The 16997-nt window shown below is 36.2% G+C and overlaps 1 protein-coding gene across 1 annotated transcript in view; it reads right to left on the bottom strand.

Annotated features, from left to right (window-relative positions):
• Nucleotides 1-2255: 2255 nt before the first annotated feature.
• Nucleotides 2256-16997, bottom strand: part of LOC114039715 (UDP-glucuronosyltransferase 2A2-like) — a 33840-nt gene continuing 19098 nt past the window's right edge. Inside the window, exons 3-4 of the mRNA XM_027857570.1 lie at nt 2650-3440; nt 2256-2320 (exon numbers count right to left, since the gene is read on the bottom strand). Of these exons, the coding sequence (XP_027713371.1) occupies nt 2256-2320; nt 2650-3440 (856 nt within the window). The remainder of the gene's footprint in view (nt 2321-2649; nt 3441-16997) is intronic.

The following is a 16997-nucleotide window of genomic DNA, read 5'->3' as shown; positions in this document are numbered from 1 at the left end:
CTTTATGGTACCTGTACTTCATCTTAAAGGAAAAGAAGGACTCTATGATGTGGTGGTAAGGAAGGGAGTACCTTCCAGATATGGGATATGGCTCAAAGAAATTCGACCAACCCATATGTTTATTCTTATATGGCATAGTCATGATTAGTGTAGTTAAAAAGTGACCGAGGTTTGCTTACCTTGTATGGATTCATCTTTAAAAGCCTACCAAAACACAGGCTTCAAATCATTATTAAGTGAAATGCAAATCAAAGCAACTGAGATTTCACCTCCCTCTCAGCGAAGCAACAACAACAAGACAAACAGCCAGAGCTGGAAGCAGAAACTATCTGAAGACCTGTGATAGTAAGGAGTTAAACCAAACACATGCACTTCAATACCCCTTGTTCACTAACTCAGTTTGCAAGCTATGGATAAACCCTCTATTTAGATAGATCAGCTAACTGTGAGTCTCTCTTTCTCTCTCTCCCTAGACAAGTAAAAAGAAATTTCCCCATGAAAAACTAAGGAAATAGATCACTATAATCACTATAATCACCACCCCCAAACAATAAAAATCTTCAGGCAATTCATTTTAAGAAATCTTTGTATACAAGTATATAATAATAATAATAGCTAGCATTTATATAATGCTTTACATATATTACCCTGCTTTGAGCTTTGAAACAAACCTGTGAGGTAGGTTCTATTAATATCACCATTTTACAGATGAGGAGACTGAAGCTGAGACAGTTTAAGTGCCTTACCCAGGATTACACAACATTGGCTATGTAGTGTCCAAGGCAGAATTTAAATTCAGGTCTTCCAGAGTCTGAGGCTAGTATATATATTCTGCATGTGATATAGCCTATCACTTATGGAATGCAAGCATCTAATGGTCTAGCACTATCCTCAAATACTCTAATGGATTGTTGATCTCAACAGGAATTCCCTTCTGTGATGAAGATCACAACCTATCAATGTCTGCCCATCTTTCTCAACTCCTGTCCATAAGTTTGCCATGAGGGGTTCACCCAATGTGTTGGAAGTCTTCCATTTTTGCCTGGCATTAAGAGGCAACATACTTTGTTTAAAAATTTTCTCAATAAAATTTTCTCACATGGTAGGAGCTTAGTTCACAATCTGAAGGGTAAGGTCCAGGTAAATTATAGAGATTCTCAAATTAGACAAGTCATCAGATTATAGACCATTTGCTGGAAAATAGGAGCAAAGTGGGTTAGGAAAGCAATTGTATGCTCAGGCATTGAAGGATTTTAAATTCCAGGCAACTCAGCACAATTTTTCAGGAGTTCACACTTAGGCCACTACTTCAGAAACATTTAAATCCTTGCAATCTCAAAGATTTGCCTTTTTCTGGAGCTGCTTAGTTGGTAGGTTCATATTTACACGCTCTGGCATATTTAGCAATCTGTCGAAGAAGAAAGCCAATAGGCTTGGGAAAGGGATGGAGAGTAGAATATAGGTTGGCAATTATGCCTATGTAAGCACACATTTTTTTTTAATTTCAGAACTCTTCAGAACTCTTTAAAAACTTCTGAAATAATGGATGATCTTTATGGATCACATTTTTTCTTATCTTTTTTTTTCTCATTTATCACCAAAAAATGAAACAATTTTTGTTTTTCTAACATAACCCCAAGAGTCCCAAATGCTAATTCAATCACTACTGGACTCAAATAGTGTTTGATCATGAGAAAATTGTCTTATTTTTACAATGAGATCTAAATATAGTAAAAATGTGACTAGGTGTCAAGGTGACTAGGCAGCCAGGTGATGCAGTGGATTTTGTGTTGGACTAGGAGTCAGAAAAGCACCCAGTTCAAATCTTGCCTCAGATATTCACTAGTTGCCTGGGCAAGCCATTTAATTTCTCTTGGCCTCACTTTTCTCATCTGTAAAATGAGGATAATAAGACCACCTATCTCACAGGGTTGTTGTGAAGATCAAATGGGATAATAAATGTACAGCATTTTGCAGGCTCTAAAAAACTATATGAAAAAATAAATTATTGTTAATAATAACTAATGATATCAATAATGATATTATCAATAATGACAATAATACTACCAAACAGAAAAATCAAGTATATCATTTTGACAAAGGTAAGATTAAATAAACCATATTTCACTGGGAAAGGTCCCTGGGAAATAAAAAAATGGCTATGAGTCATAGGTTGCTGTTTTAAAATGTGACATCAGTGTCATACATAAATTCTTGCAAAAAAAGGGGAGAAAACACTCTTACATGTTACTTCTTCAAGTTTCAACCATCTCAATGGGGAAAAAAACAAAGCAAACAACACAAAAAACTTCTACACGTACTAAAAAGAAAAAGGAACAAAGAAGATTAGAGCCTTGAATATAGGTTTGGTCCAAAGAATTCAAATGCTAACAACAATGTTCCCACACTTGGGGATTATGGGTGTGCCTCTCTTGGGCTCCATATCAATTTTCATATTTTATTAGGAAAGAAAGAAAGCCCTTGTCGTACAAACCTTACGTGAAGGACTCTTCCCTTTTTCTTGGTAGAATGTTTCATTTCATAGTTCAGTCATTCTTTACCCTCAAGATAATACTGCTTGTCCTTTGGTGGACTGGTTCAGGGCTTAAAAATAGTTAGCAGAAAAGAAAATTTTGTAGATTAACTTACCCAAAATTTTGCTGTAGTATAAATCCCATTTTCCCCAGTAGGACTGAAATATATAGTCTTGCAGAGGATAAGATAACATGTTCTTAATTCGTTCTCCAAAGGGCATCTGGTCTGTGAGCTCTGACAAGGCAGCTGGCACATAGGAGACAGGAGCTGGGATTTTCCCACAGTGTCTCTCCACTGTGGAGGCAGGTGTGAACCTCAGGGTGTATATAAACGGAATTCCTATCTTGACAGCAACTAGGTCCCCACAGATGGTCACTGGATCTGCTACTAACACCTCAAACTTTGTCATTTGAATCTTCGCCATTAACCCTTGGTTGTTTAGCACTGCATCACACATTTGCATATTAATTTTAAAAATATTCTCAAATAATTTTCCCAGTCGCTGATAGAATGGCCAGAGGGTCAAAGGGGTTGGCCTATGGTCTAACCAGAGCATAATAAAATCATGAATCAAGGAATCTATATTCTTCTTCCCAAAAGGAACAGGAAACACCTCAAAGTTCACCTGTAAATCAGGACTGGATTTAATGAAGAGAGCACTTTGTGATGTCAGCACAGTGACATTATGATTTCTTTGAACCAGTTCCTCTATAATGATCTTAATATTTAGCCAATGGCTGGCATCTGTGGGCCAAATCAAAATATTCCCACTGAAGACCGTTCCTGTTAGAGTCAAAGGAAGAATAAGTAGCCAAACAGACTTCTTGGACATGATGATACTCACTATAGAAACCACTCTGTCTCCGATGACTAGGATGACTTTCAAAATAGATTTAAGCAGACATCTTTTTCCTCAAAGAAAGCAATAGCTTTATATGGTGTATGTACCTGATTCACAAGTACAATTTAATTCTCTAGGTTAAAAAGAAAAGTAAAAACGTTTCAGATTTCTACAAATTAATGGTTTTTTTTTTAATTTTACCAAACAATCTGAGTTCATTCCCCTCCGCTTTGGTGATGGGCTGGGGGGAAAGAGGACCAGTGATTTCATTAGGAAATCTCTTCGTCAATTTAGCAATTTACCTATAATTATAGCCAATGTGAGTTTAGCTAAGACCCGGAGAAGTTATTGACATACTCATGATCACACAATTAGTATGTGTCAGAATAGTTTTTTCTTACTCCAAGCCCAATCTTCTCTCTTTCTATGCCATCAGTCTCTCAGTTTGGGTCATATCGCCAAAAAGATGAAGATATATGCTATGCAGGAACTTAACTTCATATAAGTTGTACATAAAAGCTATCATTCCAAAAATTTGTCTCTAATCCAAGACATTTTTTTTTTAAATTTATTGATGTGTTCTGTTTTTACATTATATACATTTACAGATTACTCCCACTTTGTAAGAGCTCTCTGATGTCAAAGTAAAAGAATTAAGTAAAAATAATAATACAATGACCTCATCTGAATATGCAAGCAATCACATCTGTAGTATCCTCCCACCTCTACTTTTTTTTAATTAAAAGAAATGTTTTTCATCTCCCTCCCCCCCCAACTCCACTGGGAAAAAAATTTCTCTGAACAAATATTCATAGTCAAGCAAAATAAATTCTCTCAATGGTTGTATACGGTATATTTTATAGATGTATAGACATATATGTTTCCTGCCTTTCTGTTATGGACAGCATGTTTTACCATTAGTCCTCTAGAGCCATGAATGGTCTTTGTATTGATGATGTTCTTACAGCTTCCAAATTTATTGCTTTTACAGTATTGTCATCGTTACTGTTATTGTCACTGGGGGCCCTTTCCAGTTGTCCTGATCTATATCTTGCCACTGGACCCAGATGGCTCTGGAGGAGAAAGTGAGGCTGGTGACTTTGCACAACCCTACCTCACTTAAATCCAATTCACTTGCAAGCCATTGGCATCATCTTTCTGATGTAGTGGTTGTCTTTGAGAATGAAGGGCAAACAGCAACAATATTGTCATCATTGCCCTTCCACCAGTATTGCAGTGGATAGACCACTGGTCCTGGAGTCAGGAAGGGCTGAGTTTAAATTGAACCTCAAACACTTACTAGCTGTATAACCCTGGACAAGTTACTTGACCTCTTTGCCTCAGTTTCCTCATCTATAAAATGGTGTTATAAATAATAGCACCTACTTCCCAGGATTGCTATAAGGACAAATGAGATAAAGAGCACTTAATAGCAAGTATCTGGCACACAATAAATACCATATAAATGTTTGATTATAATGATGATGCATAAATTGCCCCTCTAGTTCTGCTGTTAACTTTACTGCACCAATTCATGGTGGCTAAAGCTACTAAAACTAAAACACTTCTTCAAGTTCAACAAACATTAACTGACCCTCTACAATGTGAAGTAAACAGAGCTAGTTTTTTTTCAGAAAATATAAAAAATGAGCAATAGATTGGACCTGCTCTCAGATATCATGATTTATTAATTCTATTCATTTCAACTCAAAGAACATTTATCAGCACTTACTATATTTAAGAGCACTGGTGACACAAAGACAAAAACTAAGTGCCTGACTCCCTACGTAGGAGTGATGGGGTAAAGTAGGGACTGTGCTGAAGTTGGCTCCTTGGGAGCCCATCTTTAAATTTTCAGTCTGAGCTTTTACTTCTCAGAAATCAGTAAGTGCTACAAATTAGGGTTTGATTTATTGTTTGTTGATTGTTTAGACTTCAGAAAGTGATAAGGGAAATGTTAATAATGCAGATTAAACTTAAAACAATTTCCTATGCACACATTTTTCTGGAAGCTGATTGTTAAGCACTTACCAGCATACCCCTAGGTACAACTCCATACAAATAAGTAAATACAAGCTTATTTGAGGAAGCAGAGATCACTAAAAATGTGTGTGTGTAATAGAATAAAAAGGTCTGAATGATGTGGTTAGAGTTCTGGACTTGAAGTCAGAAAGACCTAACTTTGAATCCTTCCTCAGACACTCACTAGCTATGTGACCCTGGAGAAGTCAATTGACCTCTCTGGATCTCAGCTTATTCATCTGTAAAATAAAGGAGGGGGTTGGACTTGGTGACCTCTCAGAAAATCTATGTGACCACGACCCCATAATTTGGGACTGATTTGCTATTGGCAGGTGGGGGTGGGGTGGGACAGGGCAATAAGAAAAGATAAGAGTCAGAGATGACTTTAAGGTTATTAGTCTGAGTAACTAGACAGTTGGGAGGCAAATTTCAGCTCAATATAAGCAAAAACCTCCCTGTTAGAGTTGTCCCTATTACTAAATATGGTGATGGTAAAGGAGATATCTTCAAATGGAAAACAATGACTAGTCAAAGCTATTGTAGACATTTCATACTTTGGTTGGGTTTGGTTTCATACTAGTTTGGTCAACTAGAGGTCAACTAGTTGACCTCTGAGATCCCTTTCAATACTTTAATTCTAACCATTCAAGTACTTGAAAACAACTACCACACCCCCTTTCATGCCTCTTTTCTCCAAACTAAATATCCCTACATGTGACAACCAGTATTCTAATGGCATCTCCTTTACCATCATGGCCTCCCATCTCCTTGAAGCAGTACAGCTTGTCAATGCTTTTCCTTTTGAATGGCCCTCAACACTTAACACAGAAGTCCTCTAACCATGGCTAGAGAGGGATTATCACTTCCTCTGGTATAAGGAGAAGAACACTAGACTTGGAATTACAAGTGATCTGAGTTGGAATTCCATTGCTGACATGGGCAAGCTACGCAATTGTGGACAAATTATTTAACTGATGTAGCCTCAGTTTCCTCATCTTGAAAATGAGAATAATAACTTTTTCTCTTACCTCACAGGTTTGTTGTGAGGATCAAATAACATCAAATATATAAAAATGTTCAAATATTAAAACTCTACAGAAATGCTAGGTATTATTATTAATTAAATCTTAGGAACTTCAAAGCAGATAACATGTAGGCAGAGGTTCTTAACCTTTTAATAAATTATGGCAGTCTGGTGACATCTGTCTTCTCCCTTTCAGAATGCGGCTTTTAAATATGTAAAATAGAATATTTTGGATTACAAAGGAAAAGACTTATATGGAAACAGAGTTATTAATTTTTTTTTTACAACAAGTTCACAGGGCAGCTAGGTGGCACAATGGATAGAGTTCTGGCCTTGGAGTGAGGAGGACCTGAGTTCAAATCCAGCCTCAGACACATAACACTTACTAGCTCTGTGACTCTGGGCAAGTAACTTAACCCCAACTGCGTCATCAAAAAAAAAAAAAAGTTCACAGACCCCAGGGTTAAGGACCCCTATAACTAAGGGATCATTCTTGACTGACTTTATTTTGTCAAACAACTTGTTTGGAATTAAGTATCCAAAAAAGGAAACTACTTTTCAGACATGAAAGAAGAAAGTAATTTTCAATAATAAAAAATATTTCATCTCATTGGTCACTTTGAAACTTTTAATAACAAATCAACAAGGAAATAGATACTCTATGCTTCATATTCCCTGGATGTTTATGTTTATAAACATATTCTACTTGTTTCAACACTTTAGCCACCTATAATTATGGCATCCAAGTGGGTACTTCCTTTACTTAACTCAGATCATACAACTCTTCTAATCTCCCTTCTGAGGACAAGCCTCTCCAAAGTTATCTATACTAGTGCTTGAACAGCAGATATATCATTTATAGCCAGACTCAACACTTACCAAGCTATGCTCTGCTGGCATGGACTTCAAGAACCCAAAGTTGCCTTCATGCTCCAAAGGAGCATCTGAATTTGTGGGTGAATTATTATCAAAAAAAAGAAAACTTTAGAAAGATATTCCCAAACCTTGACAAATTTCATTGTTTGATAACAATAACAACATAACACATAACATAACACATAACAGCTGAAAACTCTCAGAAAAGATGAAGAAAACCACAAAGTTCCAGCATGAAGCAAGACGACATCTATTTAAAAAGATATAAATTGCCAGGCATGGTAGCATAGACTTATGGTCCCTGCTTCTGGAGAGGTTGATTCTGGTAGGATCATTTGAGTTCTAGAGTTCTGAGCTGTAGTAATGCTAAGGCTCATCGAGTGTTGGCACTATCTGACACCAATTTTGTAATTCCCCAGAGGCAGAGGGCCACTAGGCCACGAAAGCAGGGATGAACTGTCCCAAGTTAGAAAAATGGATCAGGTTAAAGCCTCCTTACTGATCAGCTGCGGAATCAGGCCCACAAATGGCTACTATAGGTCCAATCTTTGATCACAGATCTAAATTTTTTAAAAAATTACATGTCATTAAAAATACATACACTGATATCTAGGCTGATTTCAAATCCTTTTTTAAAAGCTTTGGAGTCAAATTCTCTTTTCCCTGTACGCATTGTTTACTTTAAGACAGAAGGCTCAGGAGATTAAAAGCCTCAGAGAAAACATTTCAAAGTTTTGTTTATTCCCTATTTGGGAAATATATAGTTATTAAAGAATGTGTAATATCTCTGCCTGGATTTTATATAGAGCTCTCTGAGTTTCTAATTTTTTTTAAGAGACATAAATAAATTCTTAGTTCTATACATAAAAATTTCAAAATGGATTCTGCCTTACAACCCAACATTCCATGAAATACCCTCACCTGGAAGTCCCTTATCCTTTAAGGCTCCCCAAGAGCTGCAGCCCATACTTTTCATCAACATCACCACTATATAATCCTAGAATCTTAGAATCAGAAGGCATCTTTAAGGCATCATGGAGTCGAACCTCTACCCAAAGGCAAGAGTCCCTTCTATTACAGCCTCTGCTTTTGCACCTTTTCCTCATCAGTGAAATGAGACAGTTGGAATAAGTTCCTTTCAGATCTGAATTCTCTCAAACCAGTAATTGAGAGGCTTCTACACTAAGGTAACTTATTCCATTCATTGAACAATACTAATTGTAAGAAAATTCTTCCTTATGTTCAACTGAAATCCGTCTGCTTGTACCTTCTATCTACTGGTCCCATTTTTTTTTTCTCTTGAATAAGAGTACATCACAAGTCTACCTGTCTTTCACATAACAAATCTGAAGAGTTATCATGTTCTCCCCCTTTTCTTCATCAGGCTAAAATTTCCTAATTCCCACAACAATGCCTCATAGGACAAACTGTGAATATCTCAACCTCTAGCTGCCATCCATTTGGCTTCACTATTAGCTTTTAGGTTGGTGAAAATAACTAGACAAATTACTTCAGCTATGGTCTGACGAATGCAGAGCCTGCTCTCTTACCTTCCTTTGCTAAGATGCTATCTTTCTAAACTTGGATGAGTATTTTATTAGAAGCTAAGTCACATTGTTCGCTCCTCTAGTGTTTGTGGTCACTTATAAATCCTAAGTGCTTTTCACATGAACTTCTGTAAAGCTAAGTCATCTTCTAGTTATATAATTGATTTTTATGGGACCTATATGTATTAGGTGCTCAGCAAATATATGTTGAATTAAAGTAAATGCAAGACTTTGTGCTTTTCTTTGCGGACTTTCATTTTCTTTGTTTTTAACCAACCACTTAAATCCACTTTTGTTTTTGATATTTCCTAACTGCATAATTTTGTGCAAGTCAATCTATCAGAACCTCAGTTTCCTTTTCTGTAAAATGAAGATAATTAATTTTTCACTACCTACCTGAAAGGGGGAAGCTAGGAAGCACAATGGCTAAAACACTGGGCTTGGAATCAGGAAGACTCATCTTCACAAGTTCAAATCTGGCATCAGATTCTGTGTTACCCTGAGCAAGTCACTTAACCTTATTTGCCTAGTTCCTTATCTGTGTAATGAGCTGGAGAAGGAAACAGCAAACAACTCCATTATCTCTGCCAAGAAAACCCCAAAACGGGGTCACAGAGAGTTGAACACAACTGAAAAATAACTTAAAAACAATTTGAAAATGCTATATAAATCAGAGCTCTTATTATTTTCATTCAAACCATGGGTTGGCAATCTTTTTTTTTCTTTGGGTGGGTAATGGTGGTTAAGTGACTTGCCCATGGTCACACAGCTGGTAAGGGTTATGTGCCTGAGGCTGGATTTGAACTCAGGGCCTCCTGACTCCAGCACCGGTGCTCTATTCACTGCACCACCTAGTTGCCCCCGATTGGCAATCTTTTAAAAATAGGATGCTCAGGTGGCAACCTCTGAACTTCATTTCAGGATAGCAAAATGGACAGCGATGGTGGGGACCATGGCCCAACTAACTTGAAGGAAGGATTTGGAGGAGTTAAGTTTCTGCATCTACTTTGAAAAACAACAGAAGAGATAAGGTACTATTAGTCCACCATCATGCCATACAAAATCTACTTGAATATTATCTTTGGAAAGCACAGATTCTGGATCCTTGGTTTATGCTTTTAACTTGAGTCTTCTTTTACCTTTTAACATTTCTCTTGCTTCTATCTATTTTGTCCTTTAATTTACTCTCCCAGAAAAGTAACAATGCTTAGCATATTAAATTAAGAGGAAACATCCATTTTGGCTATTTCTTACCTCTCCACATCTTTTAGCAGTTCCTTGTAGTAACTAAGTCTCTGAATTTCTCTCCCTTTCAACATCACAGCGCAAAGTCTGAGAGAGAGGATGATGGAGTTAACATCCTCTCCATTATTGACACCCTAGGGCAGCAGAACTCCAACCCACACAGGGAAATGGATAGAGCTGATATATCCCCTCTTCAGCAGGCAGCTGGTAAGGCTCTCTGTTTCTCTCAGTTCATTGAATAACTACACAGAATTACATATTGATCTGGTAGTATAGATCTGGGTCTATGGCTCTGTTTTCAGGATACTACAAAGTGACACTTTTCAAACAAATGCCTACAGAACAGAAGGCTTCAACTGCTGTTTTCTCATAAGCTGACTGCCAAACTGCCTGGATGGCTGCAGATGACACTGGGCTGGGTGTAGTCAATGACACATTCCATGGTTGTTTGATTCTTTTAAATAATGTATTTAATCTATCAACCAAGAAACAGATATTTATTGAGCACAAGCTGTAAACAAATTGCTCACTATATACATAATGCCTCTATGAAGGGCTAGGCTTTGAGGGCATTTGCTAATTAGGTGGTATAGTGGATAAAGTGCTGGACCTGGAGTCAGGAAGACCTAAGTTCAAATCTGACCTTAGACACTTACTAGTTGTATGTCCCTGGACAAGTCATTTCACCTCCATCTGCCTCTGTTTCCTCATCTATAAAATGAGGAGAAGAAGAAGAATAGCACATACATCCCAGGTTTGTTGTAAGGATCAAATCAGATAATAATTGTAAAGCACTTAGCACAGTTAGCACATGAATTATCATGTGTACTGGTGTATAGTTAGCCCTATATGCATTTTATTATAGCTATTAATATTATAGCTAATGTTATTATTAATTATGCCAATTTAATTTGGTATATTTGCAACAGGTTTTAGTCTTATAAATTCCACAAAGCATGAGTGAGAAGTCTCATGGTTACTTATGTAGAAATCGATTAAATGTTTTCTTTTTTTGGCGGGATAGGAAGAGCAGGGGAGAAACCTGCAACTTTGGATCATAAAAGTGATTACCAATGCTAGAATGATGAAACATGCCCTCCCTAAACATCCTCATACTCTTGGTGACTTCTATTTGGAAAACCAACAATTCAATTTACCTGCTCAGTTTTAAACTGGAAAGCATGGAATTCAGGAAAGGTCATTTCTTGGCAAAATTCAGAGGCTGCTTGTGGGATTTTGTTGATATTAAGAGCAAAAAGAAACTCCCAGTTAAGTAACAGTCTCCAGGTGCAAGTCAATTCTCTTGGTACCTAGCCTCTGAGGAACAATAATTTACCCAAAGACCTCCTAGTCAGAACTACACCGTACACCTCACTGGCCCACTAGAGGATTGACTAAGTGAGGGTGGATCATGATTTTAAAAAAATGACCAATTTTTCTTTATGTCATGCTTTCCTTATGTTTAAGTCTCTTTCCTTTTGTTTTTCTTCAGGGAAAACTAGTGAAAGCTGGTTACATACAGTCCTTTGTTTCTCCTCAGACATTTGAAAATAACTATAGATATAAGTATATATTATATATTATAACACATGTAGTATATTATATATCATATGTAATATTATATATAATTATATATATACATATACAATGGAAAGGTTATTGTAATTATAATCCAAGTTCATAGGTTAGAATCCTAGCTCTTCAATATACTTCCAATGTGACCTCAGGCAAGTCACTCAACCACTCTGGGCCTCAGTTTCCTCATCTGTAAAATGGGGAAGGGAGAGGTTAGATAATTTCTAAGGATCTACCCAGTTCTGGATTCCATGATCTTAGGATCTTTCCCAGAATGAATAACCTCACTTTCCTTAGTAACTCTTTATACATCTCTATAGCAAAAGAGATACAATCACCATCATATAGCTCCTCCCAGAGCAGCGTGAGATAAGAGGTTATATCTTATCTCTCCAATACTACATAAATAACATATTTCAAATCTGTGCATGTGCAAAGGAGGAAGGTTCATAGAACTGTAGTACCACCCTCTTGAAAATGAAAGCTGAAGGTTAAAAATGTTTTTAGAACAATGAAGTTGAAGAAAAAATTATAAAAAAGATAATACATAAATATTCCACAAATGTGATACTATACTCTTGTGACTGCCATCTAAAACACGCCCAAACCTTAGCAAGTAATAGAGATTAAGGGACTTCACTGTAAAGAAGCAACAGCAAATATCCCTCTGCCTGTCCATTTATTCAATAACCATTCCAGACATTTGCTAGGAAAATAAAATTCACTAATCACCATAAAGTCACGTAGAGTATTTGAACAAGAGAAGTGAAGACTACAAGTTCATAAAATAATAGATTTATAGCCAAAAGGGACCTCAGAGGTGATCTAGTAAACACCATTCCAAACGTAAGTTTCCATAGATGAAGAAACTGAGATCCAGAGAGTGAGTGACTTGCCCAAAGTCCCCCAGCAAACAGCAAAGCTAGGTTTCAAAACCTTATTTTTCTGACTCCAAATCCAGTGAATATGATTTCCACTATAGCACTGTCTCCTTGCTTTACAATTTTGTTTCATTTGTCCATTAAATTACCTCTATACAACATTGCACTACCCTGTCCTTGTAGGACATTGCTTCACAGATTCTTACCTGATCTTTCCAGTAGAAGTTATCCTATCCGTGGGGCATCAACAAGAAAACTGAGCTTTGGCAAAGTCAACCTTAAATAGAGATCCCAACTAGGAAGAGGGTAATTTGATAAGAAACATGACCTTAGATATATCAGAGATTGGGAACATCATGTAAAAGCTTTACTTTTCTCCAATGATCAAATATCAAAGATTTTTATCCCAATAACTTGAGAACAAGGGACACTATGTTTTTATTATTTTCAGGAAGGCAAAAAGAAATGAACTTTAGAAAGTTTTTTTTTTCTATTTTTCAATTAACAAGTATTTTTTTAAAATCTGTTCTCCCTACTACCTTCCCACTTTTGATCAAATTTAAAAAAAACCCACAAATCTTGAAAAACAAATCACTCACTTCCAAACATAGCTGTATAGTCTAGCAAAATATATTCCCCAATTAGCCATATCAGAAAATGTAGGTCTTTTTGTGCATTTTAATTTCATCACATCTCTGTCAGGAGGTAAGTCATGTGTTTCATCTTCATCCTTTTAGACAGTAGTTTTTCATTGCATTGATCAGAGTTCTAAAGTATTTTGAGGTTGTTTTTCTCTATAGTGTTGTCATCATTATGCAGTTATTTTCCTAGTTCTGCTTACTTCTTTCTGAATCAGTTAATAGATGTATTCCCAGTTTCTTCTGAGATTATCTATTTCATCATTTCTTATGGCACAATAATATTCCATTACATTCACATAACACAATTTGTTTAACTGTTCTGAAATAAGAGGTCATCCCCTTGCTTTCCAATTTCTGGCTATCATGAAAAGAGCTGCTATAGTTATGTGCATATAGATCTTTTTTTTTCTTTCCTCGACTTCTTTGGAATATGGGACTAGTAGTAAAAACACATGAATATTTTGGTAATTTTCTGAACATATTTCCAAATTGCCTATCAGAATGGCTGGAACAATTCATTCTCTACCAATAGTTCACTTGTATACTTGTTTTTCCACAGTCCTTCCAATATTTGTTACTTTCCTCTTTTGTCATTTTTATCATTAAGATATGTGTGAGGTGGAACCTCAAAGTTGTTTCAATTTACATTTCTGTAATTACTTGAGCATTTTATGTAATTATTAACAGCTTGAATTTCTTCTTTTGAAAACTGCCTGCTCATAGGGGAAGGAATTTTTTGGTGAACCAAACCAAACCAAAGCTAAGTAAGTTTTTAGTTCAGAAATTCAATTCAACAAACATTTATTAAGAACCTATTATGTACAAGGCATTGAACCAGATCCAGCTCAGTGTCCATAGCCATCATCTTGGAAAGCAACCCCCATGCAGCCTGCACAACTAGATGCAGCCTGGCGAAGGATCCTGCTAGTCAAAGTGCTGTAGTCAAAGTTACTGATGACCCAGAAAAGAAAGTGTTTCTTATCAAAGTCCTTGGCACCAACAAATGTTTCAACATCACAAATAGACATGACTTTATCTGTGCAAATGATGTAAAGGCATTAACATCTGCTTTACTACTGTGCCCTATAGACCATGGGACCTTTTTATCTGACTTGGAGCTGAAACCTCCCATTGTCTCCTTCATTACAATGTGAGATCCTTTAAAACAGAGGCTGTCTTGCTTTTCTTTTTGTACGCACAGTGCTTTGCACATAGTAAATTCTTAAGAGATGCTTCATTTATTCATGGTGTCATATACAATCCTCTTAGAATTTCTTTGAATAAGGAAATATCCCTATTTGTTGATTCTTGTCAAGTTCATAAAAAATAAAAACATTTTAAATCATTAGAAAGCTGTTTAACCTTACTATTTAGCAATGAGATACAAATTAAAACAACTTTGAAAAAATGATTATGCTATAAAACCAAAAGGCATTAATGAACTTGAAAAAATGGAATGATATACATATCTTAGTTGTGAAAAGAAGAAAATTTTTACCTCTTGGGAAAAAAAAACAGAAGAAATTATAGGAAAGAAAGGCATTGGAATTCTCATAACTTCTTTGAGGAACTTGTGGGCACACTGAGAAAGAATTAAGCACCAAAAGTTGACCTCAGTAATTACAGCAACAACAACAACGTTATCTCCAAATTTTTAACCATTTCATAAGCATCTTCTTAATTCAGTGATATGTTGATTTTTGTCAGTAGCTTTCTGAGAAATGAGATCACCACTAGAGTGGGCAGATGATCCAAGAAATTCTCAGGTGTGGTCATTAGGAAGAATCTGGAACAAGTGGTTGAAGCATGAAGAGAATATGGTAGAAAGTAAGCAGAGCTTTAGGTAGGCAAGTGGTTGGTATCATGGAAATACAATGGTGTGCATCAGGTAGGCATCCCTCTGAAAGGTGGGCATGACATCGAAGTAGGTGGTTGGGAGATAGATTATCATGAAGACAAGTAGTCAGTGTACAGAATGTTTGGTCACAATTAGTGAGACAGAAAGACTGTGGTCCAGGACATAATGCCATTTTTTGAGAGGGCAGCTCATCTCAGAGGATACAAAATACGTTAAAAAGATAGATTTTGAGGCATGGCAGAACAAGACAAGGACCCAGTTACTGGTATTGGGATATTAATGCTCCACTAAACTCTTATTCTGATGCTACACTGGGCATAGAGATGCCTCTGAGTTCTTTTAGGTTATGCCAACTAAATGCAAGATCTGGCAGAATGATATCAAGTATAGATATAGCGCCTGACTGTGTCTCACAGGTGACTTTGTCTGTTAAGAACCAGTCAAACCAATTCAGAGAAGCATCAGATGGCAACTAGAAAGCTAGTCATCAGCAAATTTCTTCAGCCACAGGAACTCATGAAAATCCATCCTTTGAGGAATTATGATCTGTGCTGGTAGAGAGAGTCATAGTTCTTGAAGGATGATGTCCTGCACAGTGCCTAGAATTCATTTTGCAAATACTAGGCATTCAAGAAACATTTGCTGATGATTCACTCTACTTAATTATTTTATACTGGTTTTCCCAACAAACATAGGATAATAGGATCATAGAATCATAGATCCAAATCTAGAAAGACTGGCACTGGCCATCTAGTAAGATCCTTTCATTTTGCTAATAAGGAAATTGAATTTTCTCTAGAGGTTAATAGACTTGCCCTAAGTCACAGAATTAGTAAGTATCAAAGGTAGGATATCAGGGAAGAACAGTAGAAAGAATGAACAAAATCAAAGATTTGATAGAGCAGAGGAACACTGAGAATAAAATACCATAATGCTCATAATTTCCCTTTTTTTCCTAACAAAAATCATTAGTAAAAATTGACATTTGTGTCTGCCTTTTTTCTCCATTAAAAATCAAAAAATTAAGTTTTTAAGATTATGATATAATTATTACATATCTTCAAATTAGTAGATTTATTACAGTTTGGACTTTTCCTAATAGATGTTTTTACTTATTAAAGTGTATATATGTATATATATATACATATATATATTTTCATCAAAATAAAAATAGTTTGGACTTTATGGTTTTATTTGGGCTTTTGTTCCTTTGATGCTTTGATTTTATTTGCTGAGATTGTTATTAAGCTTATAGTACATTTTTTAAAGAAAATGAGAACTACATTCTCTTTATTCCTTTGCCTACTTGAAGTGGTAAGTATAGAAATATAAACTAAAATTGGTAGGCCTTCATTTTCATTTTTAATGAGCATCAAATAACCATTAAAAGAAAAAAAAACATTTTGAAATTATTCATTCACTTTCTGCCCCAAAACCATTTTACCTTCCTACAGGTTTTTCTTTTTCCTTATGAAAACAAAAGATTCCTTTTGCTGCTCTGAATCACTCTCTTATCAAAGCCACTGGCCAGTTCACAACTTCTGATTTGAGAGAAAAGCACTTTGCCTCAGTTTTCCTCATCTATAAAAGTTATGTGTCAAGATTGTAGGTTACTCACAATCTTTTTCTTCTATTTTCATATCTTTTTCCATTTCTTCATCTGAGAGAGACAACTGTCATTCTAAGTCATTGGTTAGAAAATCCATATAGGACCATCGAGACCCAAGGATGTTGGCCACAACAACCTGACCACAATTTCTCCAGAGCCCTCTTAGTATGATCAATTACAGCTGAGGGTTCTATCGCCAGCTTAAAGGAAACTGTAAGCACCAACCCCAGATTCAGGAGGACCTAAGTTCAAATTCAGCCTCAGACACGTAACACTAGCTGCGTGACCCTGGGCAAGTCACTTAACCCCATTGCCTAGCCAAAAAAAAAAAAAAAAAAAAAAA

Source organism: Vombatus ursinus, unplaced genomic scaffold (assembly GCF_900497805.2).
Source record: "Vombatus ursinus unplaced genomic scaffold, bare-nosed wombat genome assembly UNPS02012179.1, whole genome shotgun sequence".
Taxonomy (NCBI): domain Eukaryota; kingdom Metazoa; phylum Chordata; class Mammalia; order Diprotodontia; family Vombatidae; genus Vombatus; species Vombatus ursinus.
Note: the sequence above shows the minus strand (reverse complement) of the source record. Positions and strands in the feature narration are given on the sequence as shown.